The following is a 13914-nucleotide window of genomic DNA, read 5'->3' on the forward strand; positions in this document are numbered from 1 at the left end:
TGTAGTATAGTATCAATTGAAGCCCATTATATACCACAGGAATTCAATAATGTTTTCACATAGCATATACATTTTTGGCCAAAGCTCAAGTAAGATATTATCGAAAGTAAATTACTATAATCCAAATGCCTCCTGTTAAATAACTTTCATTCCAGAACAGTGGCTCAGCAGCTGTTCCCTGTTACTTCACTCTTTCTGAGTAAGTTCTCAACTCACTGCAATGTGTACTGTGTACAGTACCACTCTCTCAAATCAGCTCCATAGACAGACTGGGCTCTGGCCTCTCTTCGCCATGCTGCTCATATATAATTGATGTTTGTGGTGCCTTTAACGATGAACTGTAACAGCTGTTGGGGAAAGGAAGAGACAAGTTAGCAGTGTGTGGAAGCTCCTCAGCTATGATTAGAAGAAGAGGGTTTGCAATATTATCGCAGTGAATGCAAATGACTCTCCCCTTGATGACCTGGAAAGCCTGCCAAATGCAGATGACTGACTGATATGCTAAAAAAGATGTTTAGCGAAGACACATCGCACACAGAAATGCTGAAAAGTTGTGCAATTACCAACAGAGTGGGATGGTGCAATTTGAATGCCTCTGTATTAGTTTCAAGATGAAGTTGAACTCCCTAGTTTAACCTCCCATAGTGCTTTGCTGCGTTTCATGCTCGCTTGTAATTATCCTATCTGAAATCTCTATCCTAAAAGGCCTATATGGTGACTTATAAAATATTTATACAGTATTGGCCACTAATACAACAGAGCCTGTGTCTTTTTAAGTAACTTAATTATTCTCAAATGTATGACTAAAACATTGCTGTATATTGGCAACAGCAGTGATCAGTAGTGGGTACTGTATAGACATGCATATGTTAGCATGCTAAGATGATCAACAGCAGTGATCAGTAGTGGGTACTGTATAGACATGCATATGTTAGCATGCTAAGATGATCAACAGCAGTGATCAGTAGTGGGTACTGTATAGACATGCATATGTTAGCATGCTAAGATGATCAACAGCAGTGATCAGTAGTGGGTACTGTATAGACATGCATATGTTAGCATGCTAAGATGATCAACAGCAGTGATCAGTAGTGGGTACTGTATAGACATGCATATGTTAGCATGCTAAGATGATCAACAGCAGTGATCAGTAGTGGGTACTGTATAGACATGCATATGTTAGCATGCTAAGATGATCAACAGCAGTGATCAGTAGTGGGTACTGTATAGACATGCATATGTTAGCATGCTAAGATGATCAACAGCAGTGATCAGTAGTGGGTACTGTATAGACATGCATATGTTAGCATGCTAAGATGCTTGTTGTATTTTCAACGGAGACTGTAGCGGTGTCCCCTGTATCTTTGGTGGTAATGTATAGTAACTTTGGCTCCCTTCAAGGCTCTAGATTGCAGGAACCCCCTTCAAAGAATCATATAAGCTTCCCCGATCCTCCCTGATGTATTCAAATGAGAAACATTATATCGCTGAGTTAATTAATATGGAATTTTAGATTTTCTGCCTGCCACGCCGATTCAATGGTGGGGAAAACACTGCCATATATTTTCCATGTAATTTTATCAAGTGTCCACGAAGACATGATTTGGTTAATAAGGTTTATCCAAGGATTTAATTTAGAATTTGTCCTCATAGGCTACCCCTCAAGTAATTCACCCAGGCTGCCATTGTTCATTCAGAATCAAAAAACACGTTTTATTACAATAATCAAAAAAAACCTCACCAAACACTTTATTAGGAACACTATACTAATACTGGGTAGGGCCTCCCTTTGCTCTCAAAACGGTCTAAATTCTTCGTGGCATTGATTCCCCAAGATGTTGGAAACATTCCTTTGAGATTCTGGTCCATGATGACATAATTGCATCATGCAATTCCTGCAGATGTTTCACGTGCACTTTCAAGCTGTGAATCTCCCATTCTACCACATCCCAAAGGTGTTCTATTGGATTCAGATCTGGTGACTGGGAAGGCCACTGAAGAACACTGAACTCATTGTCATGAAACCACTTTGAGACGGCTTGTGCTTTGTGACATGGTGCATTATCATGCTGGAAGTAGCCATTAGAAGATGGGTAAATTGTGGCCATGAAGGGATGCACATGGTCAGCAACAATACTCAAATAGGCTGTGGCATTCAAGTGATGATTGATTGGTATTAACGGGCCCAAAGTGTACCAAGAAAACATTCCCCACACCATTACACCACCTCCACCATGAGAAGGTGTACAGATGTTCCTAATAAAGTGTTGTGTGTGTGTGTGTGTGTGTGTGTGTGTGTGTGTGTGTGTGTGTGTGTATATATACATATATATATATATATATATACACACACACACACATACACTCACCGGCCACTTTATTAGGTACACCTTGCTAGTACTGGGTTGGACCCCCTTTTGTAGCCCATCTGCTTCAAGGTTCGACGTGTTGTGCGTTCAGAGATGGTCTTCTGCATACCTTAGTTGTAACGTTATTTGAGTTACTGTTGTCTTTCTATCATCTCGAACCAGTCTGGCCATTCTCCTCTGACATCAACAAGGCATTTTCGCCCAGAGAACTGCTGGATATCACTGGATATTTTCTCTTCTTTGGACCATTCTCTGTAAACCCTAGAGATGGTTGTGTATGAAAATCCCAGTAGATCAGCAGTTTCTGAAATACTCAGACCAGCCCGTCTGGCACCAACAACCATGAACAAACTAGAATTATATGCGCTGACTGTAAACGGATTAAGTGAATCAGTCCAGCAAATTATTGAGAAACTGATTCTGTCAAACCATTTAATCAAAATCAGCGCTAGAACTATAGCCGTTTCAAATCAATAGTAGACATAACTGGCAACTTTATAAATGTTTTGGTAAAACATTGGACAGTCCGGATGACAAACTGGAAGGCATGTTAGTTACCAACAAAACAGCAACAAGATACAATGACAGTGCCCATTGGTGTGAATGATGATATATGCCCCTCTCTCTCTCAGCCCAGGATCTCTGATTTATAGTTGAATGAGCATGCCTGGAGGATGTCCTGAGGATATCGCACCTCGTCTTTTGTAAATTCCTATGCTATTGTAATGACTATAGCATAGGCCAATAGGCTTCTCCCATCGATGTCTCTGTTCTATTGTTGGGATGATATTTAAGGAGAACAGAACATGCATTCTGGGAGTTGGGTTAGGCCCGTCATAGGCACCAATCTCCTTTGTGTCCTTGACACACTTAGCGTTAGACTTATGGTAAAAATTCCATTTGTTTAAAGCATTTTGTTTATTTTGTATGTTTCTTTGAAACTGTTAAATTGGTTAATTTGTTGATACTTTATTCTCATTGTTCCTATTTCCCTCAATGTGGTGTGCGTTAGCTACAGGTTCTGTTAAAACAGCACAACATAATTGTGACCAGGTTATCACAGAGTCCACATTAATGTCTAATGTTCATGTGTTTGTAGCCTGACTCTATCATGGAACACTTTCAATGGAACCACTCTCTCTTCCCTTGCCAAATTAATAGGTTGTTGGAATGGCGCATTAATACTGTATCAGGCATCTAACACTCATTTAAAACAAGCCCCTTTCTTACTGAATGTGTTTTAGAGTATGTTTAGAGTGTGTAACAAGGTTGTGTTGTTATCCTCATAGGACTATTAAGAGACGCAGGCATGATGGGGAAGGAGGGATAATACTGTAACATCCTCCAATGACAAGAATTAGGCCGACTCTTCCCTCATCCCTTACCTCCATTCGAAATTGAGTGAAAAAATACATTGAAAAATCAAGTGTTCAGTGTTGCAACCTTGTGCCATTTCAATCACAAACTTGTTTAATGTATTACTGTTCAGTGTTCTTTATGAGTCAGTTTGATGACTGTGTATTGTCCAGTTTCAATCTGTTTGTACTTTTTGACCTTGCTGCTAAACTCGCCCAGACTAATTTGTTCAGTGACACACATTCCACTGTCTGCTCTCTGCTGTTTTGGGCAAATCCAAGCCTTATCCCCACTTTGGGAGCAGGGATCAGGATATGTAGCCCTCTAGCATTGCAGAAACAACACAACGGAATGGCCTAGGAAGCTCCCATCTTCTCCTCCCAGACCTGTCCCAGATTAGGGAAAATGAGAGGGGGCACTGAAGTTCCTCCCCTCTCATCCCTTCTTAGTCAGAGCTTTGTCCCCTTGCTGGCAGGACAGCCCGCTTGAGAGGCTGAGGGGGAAAGCTCATTTGTAGTGTGACACACCCTGCCAGACCATGTTTGGAGAGAGGGAGATAGAGAGGAGAGCTAGCTAGCAGAGGGGGTGCTTCCTCCATCCTCCTAGCCCAGTCGGTTTGAAGATGGTCTGAGCCAGATCATTCTGGGATATGAGTAATGAGAGGAGTTGGAATTGTAATGCCCATGCAATATGTTCTCTACATCAGGTTTGGGAAACAATATCACAGCGTCACCTGACTAGCTATCATGTGGTTGCTCTCCCCTTCTGATCACAGCAGGAAAGCGATTGTGAAACTGCAAATCTCTCTTTGTTGGCACAAAGCCTCTCTTTTATTGCTGAGGGGCTTTGAGGTTTAATATCCCAGTTACCAGATGTATTAGTTTGGCATTTGAATATTAAGGGGTATCGCAACAAAAAGTATCCCTTTTCATTTGAACCATAATCCACTTATTCCATGTTTTCCAGTATATGTAACAAATGAATACATCTTACGCAGTAAGCAGCATTTTGATAATTGCTGCTTTTAATTGTTGTTGCTTTTAATTGTTGTTGTTTATGCCAGAAAGGGCAAACATTAATTTCAATTGGGTTACTTCACTGGCAAAACTGAAAATGGTTGCTTGCTACAGTAATATGATTACTCTACTTACATGAATATATTTAGCAGTTTTGTTGCTGTTATAAATGTTCTAATGTTTACAAAGACAGTGGAGATAATTAGAACAGTGCAGCCAAAAGGTATCGGAGGCTTTCTCACCATCTCAAAGAACCATATCGTATTATGTCTGTATATACTTGTCGTCCACAAAAATGATTTGCTCATAATACACAGCACTCTAATACACTTACAATGTATGACATACAAGTACTGTACAAGAGTGTTTGTTACACCACAAATGTACTTCAGGTCCTTGCTCCTGCTCTTCCAGGAATCCATGCCTACTGTCGATTTGGCTGGTCTAGACGGATTGGGCTCATAAAGCTGTCACAGACGGAAGCACTGAGCCTGCCCCTGAGGCCCAGGTCCTGCACTGCTAGCTACTACATCACTGCTTTACTAAATTAACATGGCCCATCTTAAATCTTCTCTACAAAGCAGCTGTGATCACCCCTGGTATCGGCCGTACAATATGCACCATGTTGACCCCTCCATTGCCCCATCCCTCACCACTGTAGACCTAACTGCATCCAAGGAGCGCCACCGGTATTGGCTCCATGACTTACATCCCAGGGCTAGGTTATTAGGCTAGAGAGAGAGGTAGCTCTCACAAACACAGTTCTGGGGGTGTCCAGCTGGAGGAACTAAATGGTCTGCTAACTGATACCCCGCTGCTCTTGTAAGCTATTTCCTCTCCGTAGCTTACCATAAAGCTACCATTTCTTTGTAGAACAGAAATGTCAATGTCTTTACTGGCCATTTTTAGCTACTTCCTTTCTCTTTGTGTTAGACTGCTATTGGAGGTAGGCCTATTCGTTTTCAGAAAATCTGTTTGGTTTAGTTAAATTGATTCATTTTATTTCAATCACATATCAATACCAGTGTGCATGTGGGGTGTTTTTTCTTTGAAGTTATTATGTTTTTATTATGTGTCACTTCCCCTCGTGCAGCATTTCATGACTATGAGGGGAGTTATGTCTTAATAAAGCTGCTGAGCTGCTCTCACCCTTCAATTGTTATCTCCCATGGGAGGCAGTAAGGGATTACATTGATACAAAATTAAGATTAATGCCAAAATGAATATTCAAATGATTGTGTTTTTGCTCAGCAATCAACATGGTTTTAGAATTGTTCACCTTTTTCAAGTTTAACTTTCTGTAAACATTCTGAACAGAGTGACATTTGCATAAGTGTATAAGCATAGCAGACAAGATACATTCTAGTGGTTTGTCTTCCATCCACTCCCTTCTATTTTTTTATTTTCTTCATTCTTTGTTTATAAGAACAAAGTGAACAGGTGCAGCTGTCTTAAGACACACTAGGCACACCATATCCAGATGGATTTCAATACATCTTTTGGTAGCACTTTATATTACAACTTGGAATAAGTGGGTAATAACATGGTAATATGTACCTGTAGTTACCAGTAACAAGAAAGACAATTACCTTGTTATTACAAGATAAGTTGGACTGTAGATTCCATGTAATTATTTTACATGAAAGATGCTTGAACAGAGAAAATAGTTACTACTATGAAATAAGGGGGTACCTGAGCTGAGCTGCTATATTACCGGTTTCCATTTTGTTCTAGCCGTGTATCCCATTTTACCCTCACAACTAATACCATGGTTTATTAGCCAAAAACTGAGAAGGCAGTTAATATGAAATAAAATGGTATCAGAGCTTGAAAATGCTATATTACCTGTTTCCATTTTGTTCTACCCTTGTATCGTATACCCTTGTATTAACCTTACAAGTAAGATGTTTACAATGGTTAGACCAGCAGTCAGTGGTAATAGAAAGCCGAAGTCGTCACCCCTCTGGTATGACACGCTGGTACCAGAAGTAAGAATTTATACAGGAGGCCTCCATCGAGGATTTGTACCTTCAATGACTTCACCTAAATAAAAAGTTTCAAATATTTCACTAATAAAAACGTAACATTGCCACAGTATCTGTACTTAACACACTGTAACTTTGAAAATAGTAATTGTGACTATCAAACAAAAGTTAAACAGTACTTTAATTCGGTGCCTTGGATTGCGGCAGTTCAGGGAGTCGGCTCTTCTATTGAAAGAAATTTCAGATGAGCACCTGACCTGATTAACTGCATGGAAATCATCCCTAAAGACTGAATGTATCAGACCTATTGGGTAGCTTAGTAATGTGTTACATTCAGTTGATGCATGCGTAACGATACTACTGTAGGTAGCCTACTTATTACCACTGACTGAGTAACCATGGTCTTAGTTGTGAGGTCAAGACTGGGTACAAGGCTGGAACAAAATGGAAACGGGTAATATAACATTTACCCAGCTCTTATGCCACTTTATTTCATCGTAACTACCTTCTTTGTTCAAGCATCTTTCATGCAAATTAATTACATGGAAACTACATTCCAACTTACCTTGTAATAACAAGGTAATTGTCTTTTTTGTTACTAGTAACTACAGGTAATTAATCATAATTACCATGGTTATTACCATGTTATTACCCACTTATTCCAAGATGTAATGTAAAGTGCTATCCAACTGGCAATTGGGTTTCCCTGGACTAGTGTGGCAACCTTAGTTCTTGAAATAGCCTAGGTATTTTCTCGTTTTGTCCTGGTATTGTTGTCGAGTGATTTGTCTACACATTTTGAGAGGAACAATCTCCATGACTAGAACTTATCTGTCAAGCTTCATCTTCTGGCTTTCTGTTTTCCAAGCTTTTGAGAAATGTACTTGTTTCACCTCTTTGTAGGTAACGGTCACCAGACTTACACGTGACAGGAGTTATGTCACTAAAACCTCACATCTGTCTGTCCTCTGTCCCCCCCCCATACAGCCTTTGTCAACGTGCTGGTGCAGAACTGTAAGATTTACAACGACGCCAGCTGTGACATCTCGGCCGATGGCCAGCTCCTGGCTGTCTTCATTCCCAGCAGCCAGCGGGGCTTCCCTGACGAAGGCATCCTGGCCATCTACTCTCTGGCCTCCCACAACCTGGGAGAGATACTCTACTCCAAGAGATTTGGTGTGTTCCAGCCATCCCAGTCATTGTCACTCACAGCCATCATTTGTTATGGTGACATACTGTAGTAATTGATGGCTCAATGGTGGCACCATAGACACAGTATTATAAGTCCCCTTTCAGCAGTATTTTTTTTATTACATGAAGGCATGTATTTAAAATGGAGATTGATAATGGGATATTCAAGCTTTGATTTAGGCATAGCTGTATGGTGGTGAGTAGATGGGGCAATGGGGGAAGCCTACTTAATTAAGTAATAAAAACAGAACAAATATTAGGAGCAGGCCTAGGCCAACAAGGGCTACATACATTTACAGTTGTAAAATAGGTTATTCTCACAAGCAGCGCAAACACTTCTCAGACCATAGCTCAATAGCTCAGTTAAGAGATGCATGAACTGCATTACAAATGCATATTCAGTCTCTGCGATGTCTACAGGTAATTTGTTTTTCATTACTTATAAATTGAATACGTTCTCAGCATATTATTGGCTTTGATTAGAAGGCATGCTAAGGAGGATGCAGTGTCATAAGAATCAGTCAAGAAGAAAGATCTGCAATTCTCAGCCTTTAGATAAAAAAAGAATGGGATTCATATTCTGTCCTTTTTTAGCAGGTTTAGGGCGCAGAATGCATTCAAATAAGACATCCTCTCTCCCTTTTGTTTATTCTCCAGACTCTATTCCAAACTGGATGATAGCATCCAAGCCTCCAAATAGTGGACTTAAATGACACTCAAAGACAGTCTATTTTATGTTTCTCAAGGGAAAACAAGCCTGTCGTCAAAAACCAATGATTCAGAAATACCACTCTGGGTTGTTAGTAAATTAAGTTGAGTTACATAAGCATGCGTATACTGTAGCATGCATCAATCCAAAACATCAGAGGGGTAGGTAGGAGAGTATAATTTAATGGTTCCTGTTATTTATGTTTACTGAGTCAAGAGTGACATCCAGAATGCAATTAAAATTATCTATAGAGTAATTTACAGAACCTAGGGTTGGAGTTGGACTATTGAGCCTGTGGTTGGCCGCTAGTGAGAACATAACAAGAGGTGATCAGCTGTTGTTCAGTTTCCTAACACATCTATACTGAACCCAACTCTCTCTCATTTGTACAGGCCCCAATGCCATCTCTGTCAGCTTGTCTCCGATGGGCCACTATGTGATGGTGGGCCTGGCCTCCCGGAGGATCCTATTGCACCACACAACAGAACACATGGTAGCGCAAGTGTTCCGTCTGCAGCAGCCCCACGGAGGAGAGACATCCATGAGGGTGAGTCTGTCTGGTAAATGTATTTATGCTATCATGAATATGTCTTGATCGTTTTATTTGCATCGATGGTGCTTGATCTAAATCGTCATAAGCACACTTATGGTGATGGCAGAACTGTCTCATCTAGGGGTATGGAGACATACAGTACAAATATCTTGACACAGAGCCCATCTAGTTTTTGCTTGCAAAGGGCAAGTCAAATTTCAAACCTCAAGATGTAAATAGCTGTTTTTTTTGTGAGCAATATATATATTTTTGTATCTTTTCCCTTTATCCCTCCCTTACTGAGGGAGGATGTGAGACAGAGACATTACAATTCAATATAGTAGCTCAATAAAGCCCGGGACACTCCAGCCCTCTAGTCTGTCACAATAGCCAGTCAAATTAGCAAGTCAGATGCAAGCAGAAGCTACATTAACTTAACTTTAACTGGCTCCTCTGAGCATTCAACTAGAGTACATCCATCTTTATCGATCTGAATATTTGTTTTTTCTCTCTCGCTACAACACAATGGGAACAGAAAATGGGCTTGAAATCAATAAGAGCATTTTTCTCATGCCTCCAGGTGCTGGCTAGACCTGTAACACTTTTTTAGTCCAAAGTGAGTTAGTGAGGTTGAGAACCGTCTCTGGCAGAGGATGCTAAAATCACAGTCGGAGTCATGTAGACATCTCTTCTCTACTCTGTCACTCACTCCTGGATCTCTCCTTCTCCTTTTAAAATCTGGTGACTGAGTGTGAGGCTCTGTGGATTTGTGTGTGTATGTGTGTATGTGTATGTGTATGTGTGTGTGTGGATGTGTATGTGTGTGTGTGTGTGTGTGGATGTGTATGTGTGTGTGTGTATGTGTATGTGTGTGTGTGTGTGCGAGCGTGCGAGCGAGCGATGCTGAGGTTGGGGGACACATCTGTGACATCCTACTGACCCAGCACACCCCTGCTGTCCCAGAGTCACTCCTCAGAGGGACTGATGAAAGCAGAGAGCAGTCCTGGGTCTGGGCCGCTCTGCCTCAAATGATTTAGCTGGATAAACAGCACAAGGGTGCCACATTGATTTGAGCTCACTCTCTCTCTCTTTGCCTCTCTCCGTTGTAGAGAAAGCTTATTTTCATTTATTTTTGTATCTCTCTCCTTTTCAGAATGTTGTGTAGGCTAGGCCTTCTAATTGAGATTATATAAAATAACTTTTTTGTGGACAGTAGAAGGAACTTGGCTAAATCCTAACTTCCCACATTGGCAGCGCTGAAATGGAGGGAAGCACAGTAGTTTTTGCCATTCACTGTTGCATGGGGATACCTACATTAAAGTGCCTTGATGGCATTATGTATCTTGTCAAGGTAGGAGGACTAAGCGCAAATCATGGTTCTCATGATATCAAAGGGATAAATTCAAAGGGATAAAGTTTCAGTGTGAGCACATCTAACACACCACTGCCTAAGTCTTGGCCAAGCAAACCCAGTCAGAGAGCAACAAGATGCTTTCTGAGCAGCCAAACCTGGCTGAATGTATTCCTCATCTCCAAAGTAAAGCCCTTTTTGGAGAAAAAAAACAACTGCCTGTCAAGGTGGTATAAATTGTATGCAGACATAAACAGCTACAGTACAGTTTGTGTTTTTTCATCCCCGCTTCATAGGGTAAGAGCCAGACAAGGCCATGACATAGTGCAAGTGTCCGTTAGCTGATATAGTTGTCCATGCCAGCCACATTGAAGGGTGGTGTGACAAACCCAGACGACTGCTGTGAACGGGCAGTTGTCACAGCAACATATGTCACTCCAAAGTCTCCCTTCACCACTTAATTGAGAAAAAAGCGAGCCGCTGAGATAGGAAGCATTTATGTACTTTCTTTAGCGAGGCAGAAAATTACTGCTAATCAGTGTCTTTAACAGACAGACTATAGCTGGAACATTGTTAAGCGTTTCTGCTTCTACACTGGTAGTGGGCTAATGCCTCCAGTTCTCAATAACTGGGGTCATTGAGAAGAATTGGCTATCTTTTATCTTAAGCTGTTCTATTAACAGGAATTGCTCTTATGACAAAGACGTACAGAGACAGGCTAATGTAATATGAAAGATCAGATTAATTAAAAGGGGGATCTTGGTGAAACAGAGAGTGACTGCTCTTGAGTCATTGTTCTCTCTCCACAGGTTTTGAAAGTAGGCCTACAGTATTGGAACAGTAGTAGTGGTATGCCATGGCTTTACTGATTGTTCTGTGTCTCCTCTCTCTCCAGAGAATGTTTGATGTGGTGTACCCCATGGCCGCTGACCAGCGGAGACATGTCAGTATCAACTCAGCCCGTTGGCTCCCAGAGCCTGGCCTGGGGCTAGCTTATGGTACTAACAAGGGAGACCTGGTCATCTGCAGGCCTGTGTAAGTTGACACACACACACACACACACACACACACACACACACACACATTCTCTCTTTCTCTCTCTCTCTCTCTCTCTCTCTCTCTCTCTCTCTCTTACATCTTACTGGATTTTTAATTCCTTTTTAAATTATTACAGCTTGTCCACTCACTAACTTGTATCCAACTTTAAAGTGTTGGTTCACGATTTTGACACTAAGATTCATTCTTAGATATATCTCCCATGTTGACGATCGACCCAGATGGTTTTTAAAGTCGGACTGAAATTATTATTTTTTTGCTTTTGTTATGTCAGTGTAAAAACAATGTAGCACAAACTCACGTTTCAAAGTTCACTTTCAAAGTAAAGTTTATTAAATCAGCTTTAATTTATTTCTATTTTTCCTCTGCTCAGACTGCTTCAGGACTGACTAGGCATGTATCTAACCAATCAGTATTGCAGCTGGTTGCTAGCTAGTACTAGCTATCCGTTCAACAACATCCCATTTCACAGATAATTTACTCTCCTAAAATTGTAGCATACCTGATATTGACTGGTAGAGTATTCATATTCTGCGAAAATGTCCTGGGTTAAAATCTGCTGATATCTAGCAACAGGGATATGACGTTTATGCTAACTTTCTCTAGCTATTAGCTTAGCTAGCTGTCAAACTCTACTGTCTCCATGTCTCGCCACGCAACTTTGTTTTCTTTTTATCAAACTGTTATCTGGCCATCAGGTTTCTATTGCTAACTAGTGGTTTACACCTTGCTGTGTAGCCTCTGTAGTTCTGCTGGTGATGTCTTCTGCGGATGGTAGTCTCTGACACATTCACGCCTACTTGCTGGAGAGTGTTCCTGATCTGTGGGACATCAGTCGTTTTTTTCTTCTTAAATATGGTGAGAATTCTTCGGTCATCCACTGTCGAAGTCTTCCTTGGCCCGTTTGCGATTGCTGAGTTGCTCACCAGTGTTTTTCTTCTTTTGGATGATGTACCAAACTATTGTTCTTGGAAGCATAAGGTTTTGGATATGTTTTGAGCTCAATTTAGGAGTGTTATAGCAAAGGAGGTGAATACTTATTGACTCAAGACATTTCAGCTTTTAATTTTTTAATTAATTAGTAAAAATGTCCAAAATAATTTTCCCTTTGACATTATGGGTATTTTGTGTAGATCAGTAACAAACAATTAATTAAACGTCAATTAATTCTATTTTAAGGTGTTGTAACATAACAGGTTGTAACATAACAAAATGTGGAAAAAGGGGGGTGAATACTTACTGAAGGCACTGTATGCTTATGTAATGGCCCTTCCAGTGCTCATGGCTTTTAACCCTGTGGCATTCTGGCTGCAGCGTCTCCCACCCACCCACAACAGAGCAGAGCAGGGCAGGAACAGCTGATCGATTGAGCGCCCACTGACTTATTCAGCTGGCCGTCAGCAGCTAAGTCAAGTCAGAGGAGTTTGTTCTTTCACACTGTGTGTTTTCCTTGTGTTTTTAGTGTACTTCCGAAGCAACACACTACTGTTCTTCGTATGACTTCATTTTCCCTATTAATGAAATCGGGGAGGGGACTATGGAACGGTCTCTGTCCGTTCGTATGTGACACACTTTATCTCCGTCACCACTGGGACAATTTAGAAAAACAATTTTGACAAATGATTGCCCTAGAGATCTGGTGTTAGGAGTTTCGAGGTGATGCCGATTCATCTTGTGATGATGTGGTGTTTGTTATCATTAAAAACATAATAATAGGATGAAAAGACGAGAGTACAGCCCTTTTTACACCGTACCTTTTGGCCAATTGACTGGTTTCAAATAATACTGTCAAATCCTTGAAAATTAATCAAATATAAGCTACAAACTTTTCAGCCTACATCAAATTCGTGGATTGCCTTCAAATAAACACAAAGCTGTACGAAGAAAGACTGACAATGAATTAAGTAAGCACGACATGTTATGGTGACTTTTCAGTCTAGCTGTGAAAACAGCTCTAAGAGTGTAGCCTAATGCAGTAGACCTATAGCCTAACAAATTTGGGAATCATATTTTGTGAAATAAACGCAAAGCTAAACATGACTGATAATTAATCAAATAAGCACTACAGGTTCCGGTAACTTTTCAGTCACCAATTCACAAAAGGGGCGCTACATCATTAGTGGGGGACAACATGTTTTACTGTACACTTGTTTTCTTTTTATTATTATTATTATTATTATTAGTGGGCTTGCTTCAGCAATGGCCACCAAAAGCTTATTTATCTTACTTGAAGATATCTCGAACGTCCTCCACTACCAATAATTAGAATACGTTTGCCAGCTGAGCAATCACACAAAGTTTCTTCAGGAACTTCCTTTTCTAGTTTTTCATAATGTATGGCTGTTTCAA

General features: G+C 40.6%; 1 protein-coding gene across 5 annotated transcripts in view; it reads left to right on the forward strand.

The window, feature by feature from the left end:
- Positions 1–13914, forward strand: part of LOC310801031 (muscarinic acetylcholine receptor M4-like) — a gene marked incomplete at both ends in the record, with an annotated part of 96216 nt that overhangs the window by 34359 nt on the left and 47943 nt on the right. For all 5 annotated transcript variants that reach the window (XM_083664971.1, XM_083664972.1, XM_083664974.1 and 2 more), the window contains 3 exons: positions 7714–7902; positions 9019–9173; positions 11405–11544. In XM_083664971.1, coding sequence (XP_083521097.1) covers positions 7714–7902; positions 9019–9173; positions 11405–11544 — 484 coding nt within the window. The remainder of the gene's footprint in view (positions 1–7713; positions 7903–9018; positions 9174–11404; positions 11545–13914) is intronic.

This window comes from Argentina silus (genome assembly GCF_951799395.1).
Source record: "Argentina silus genome assembly, chromosome: 2".
NCBI classification, from domain to species: Eukaryota; Metazoa; Chordata; class Actinopteri; order Argentiniformes; family Argentinidae; genus Argentina; species Argentina silus.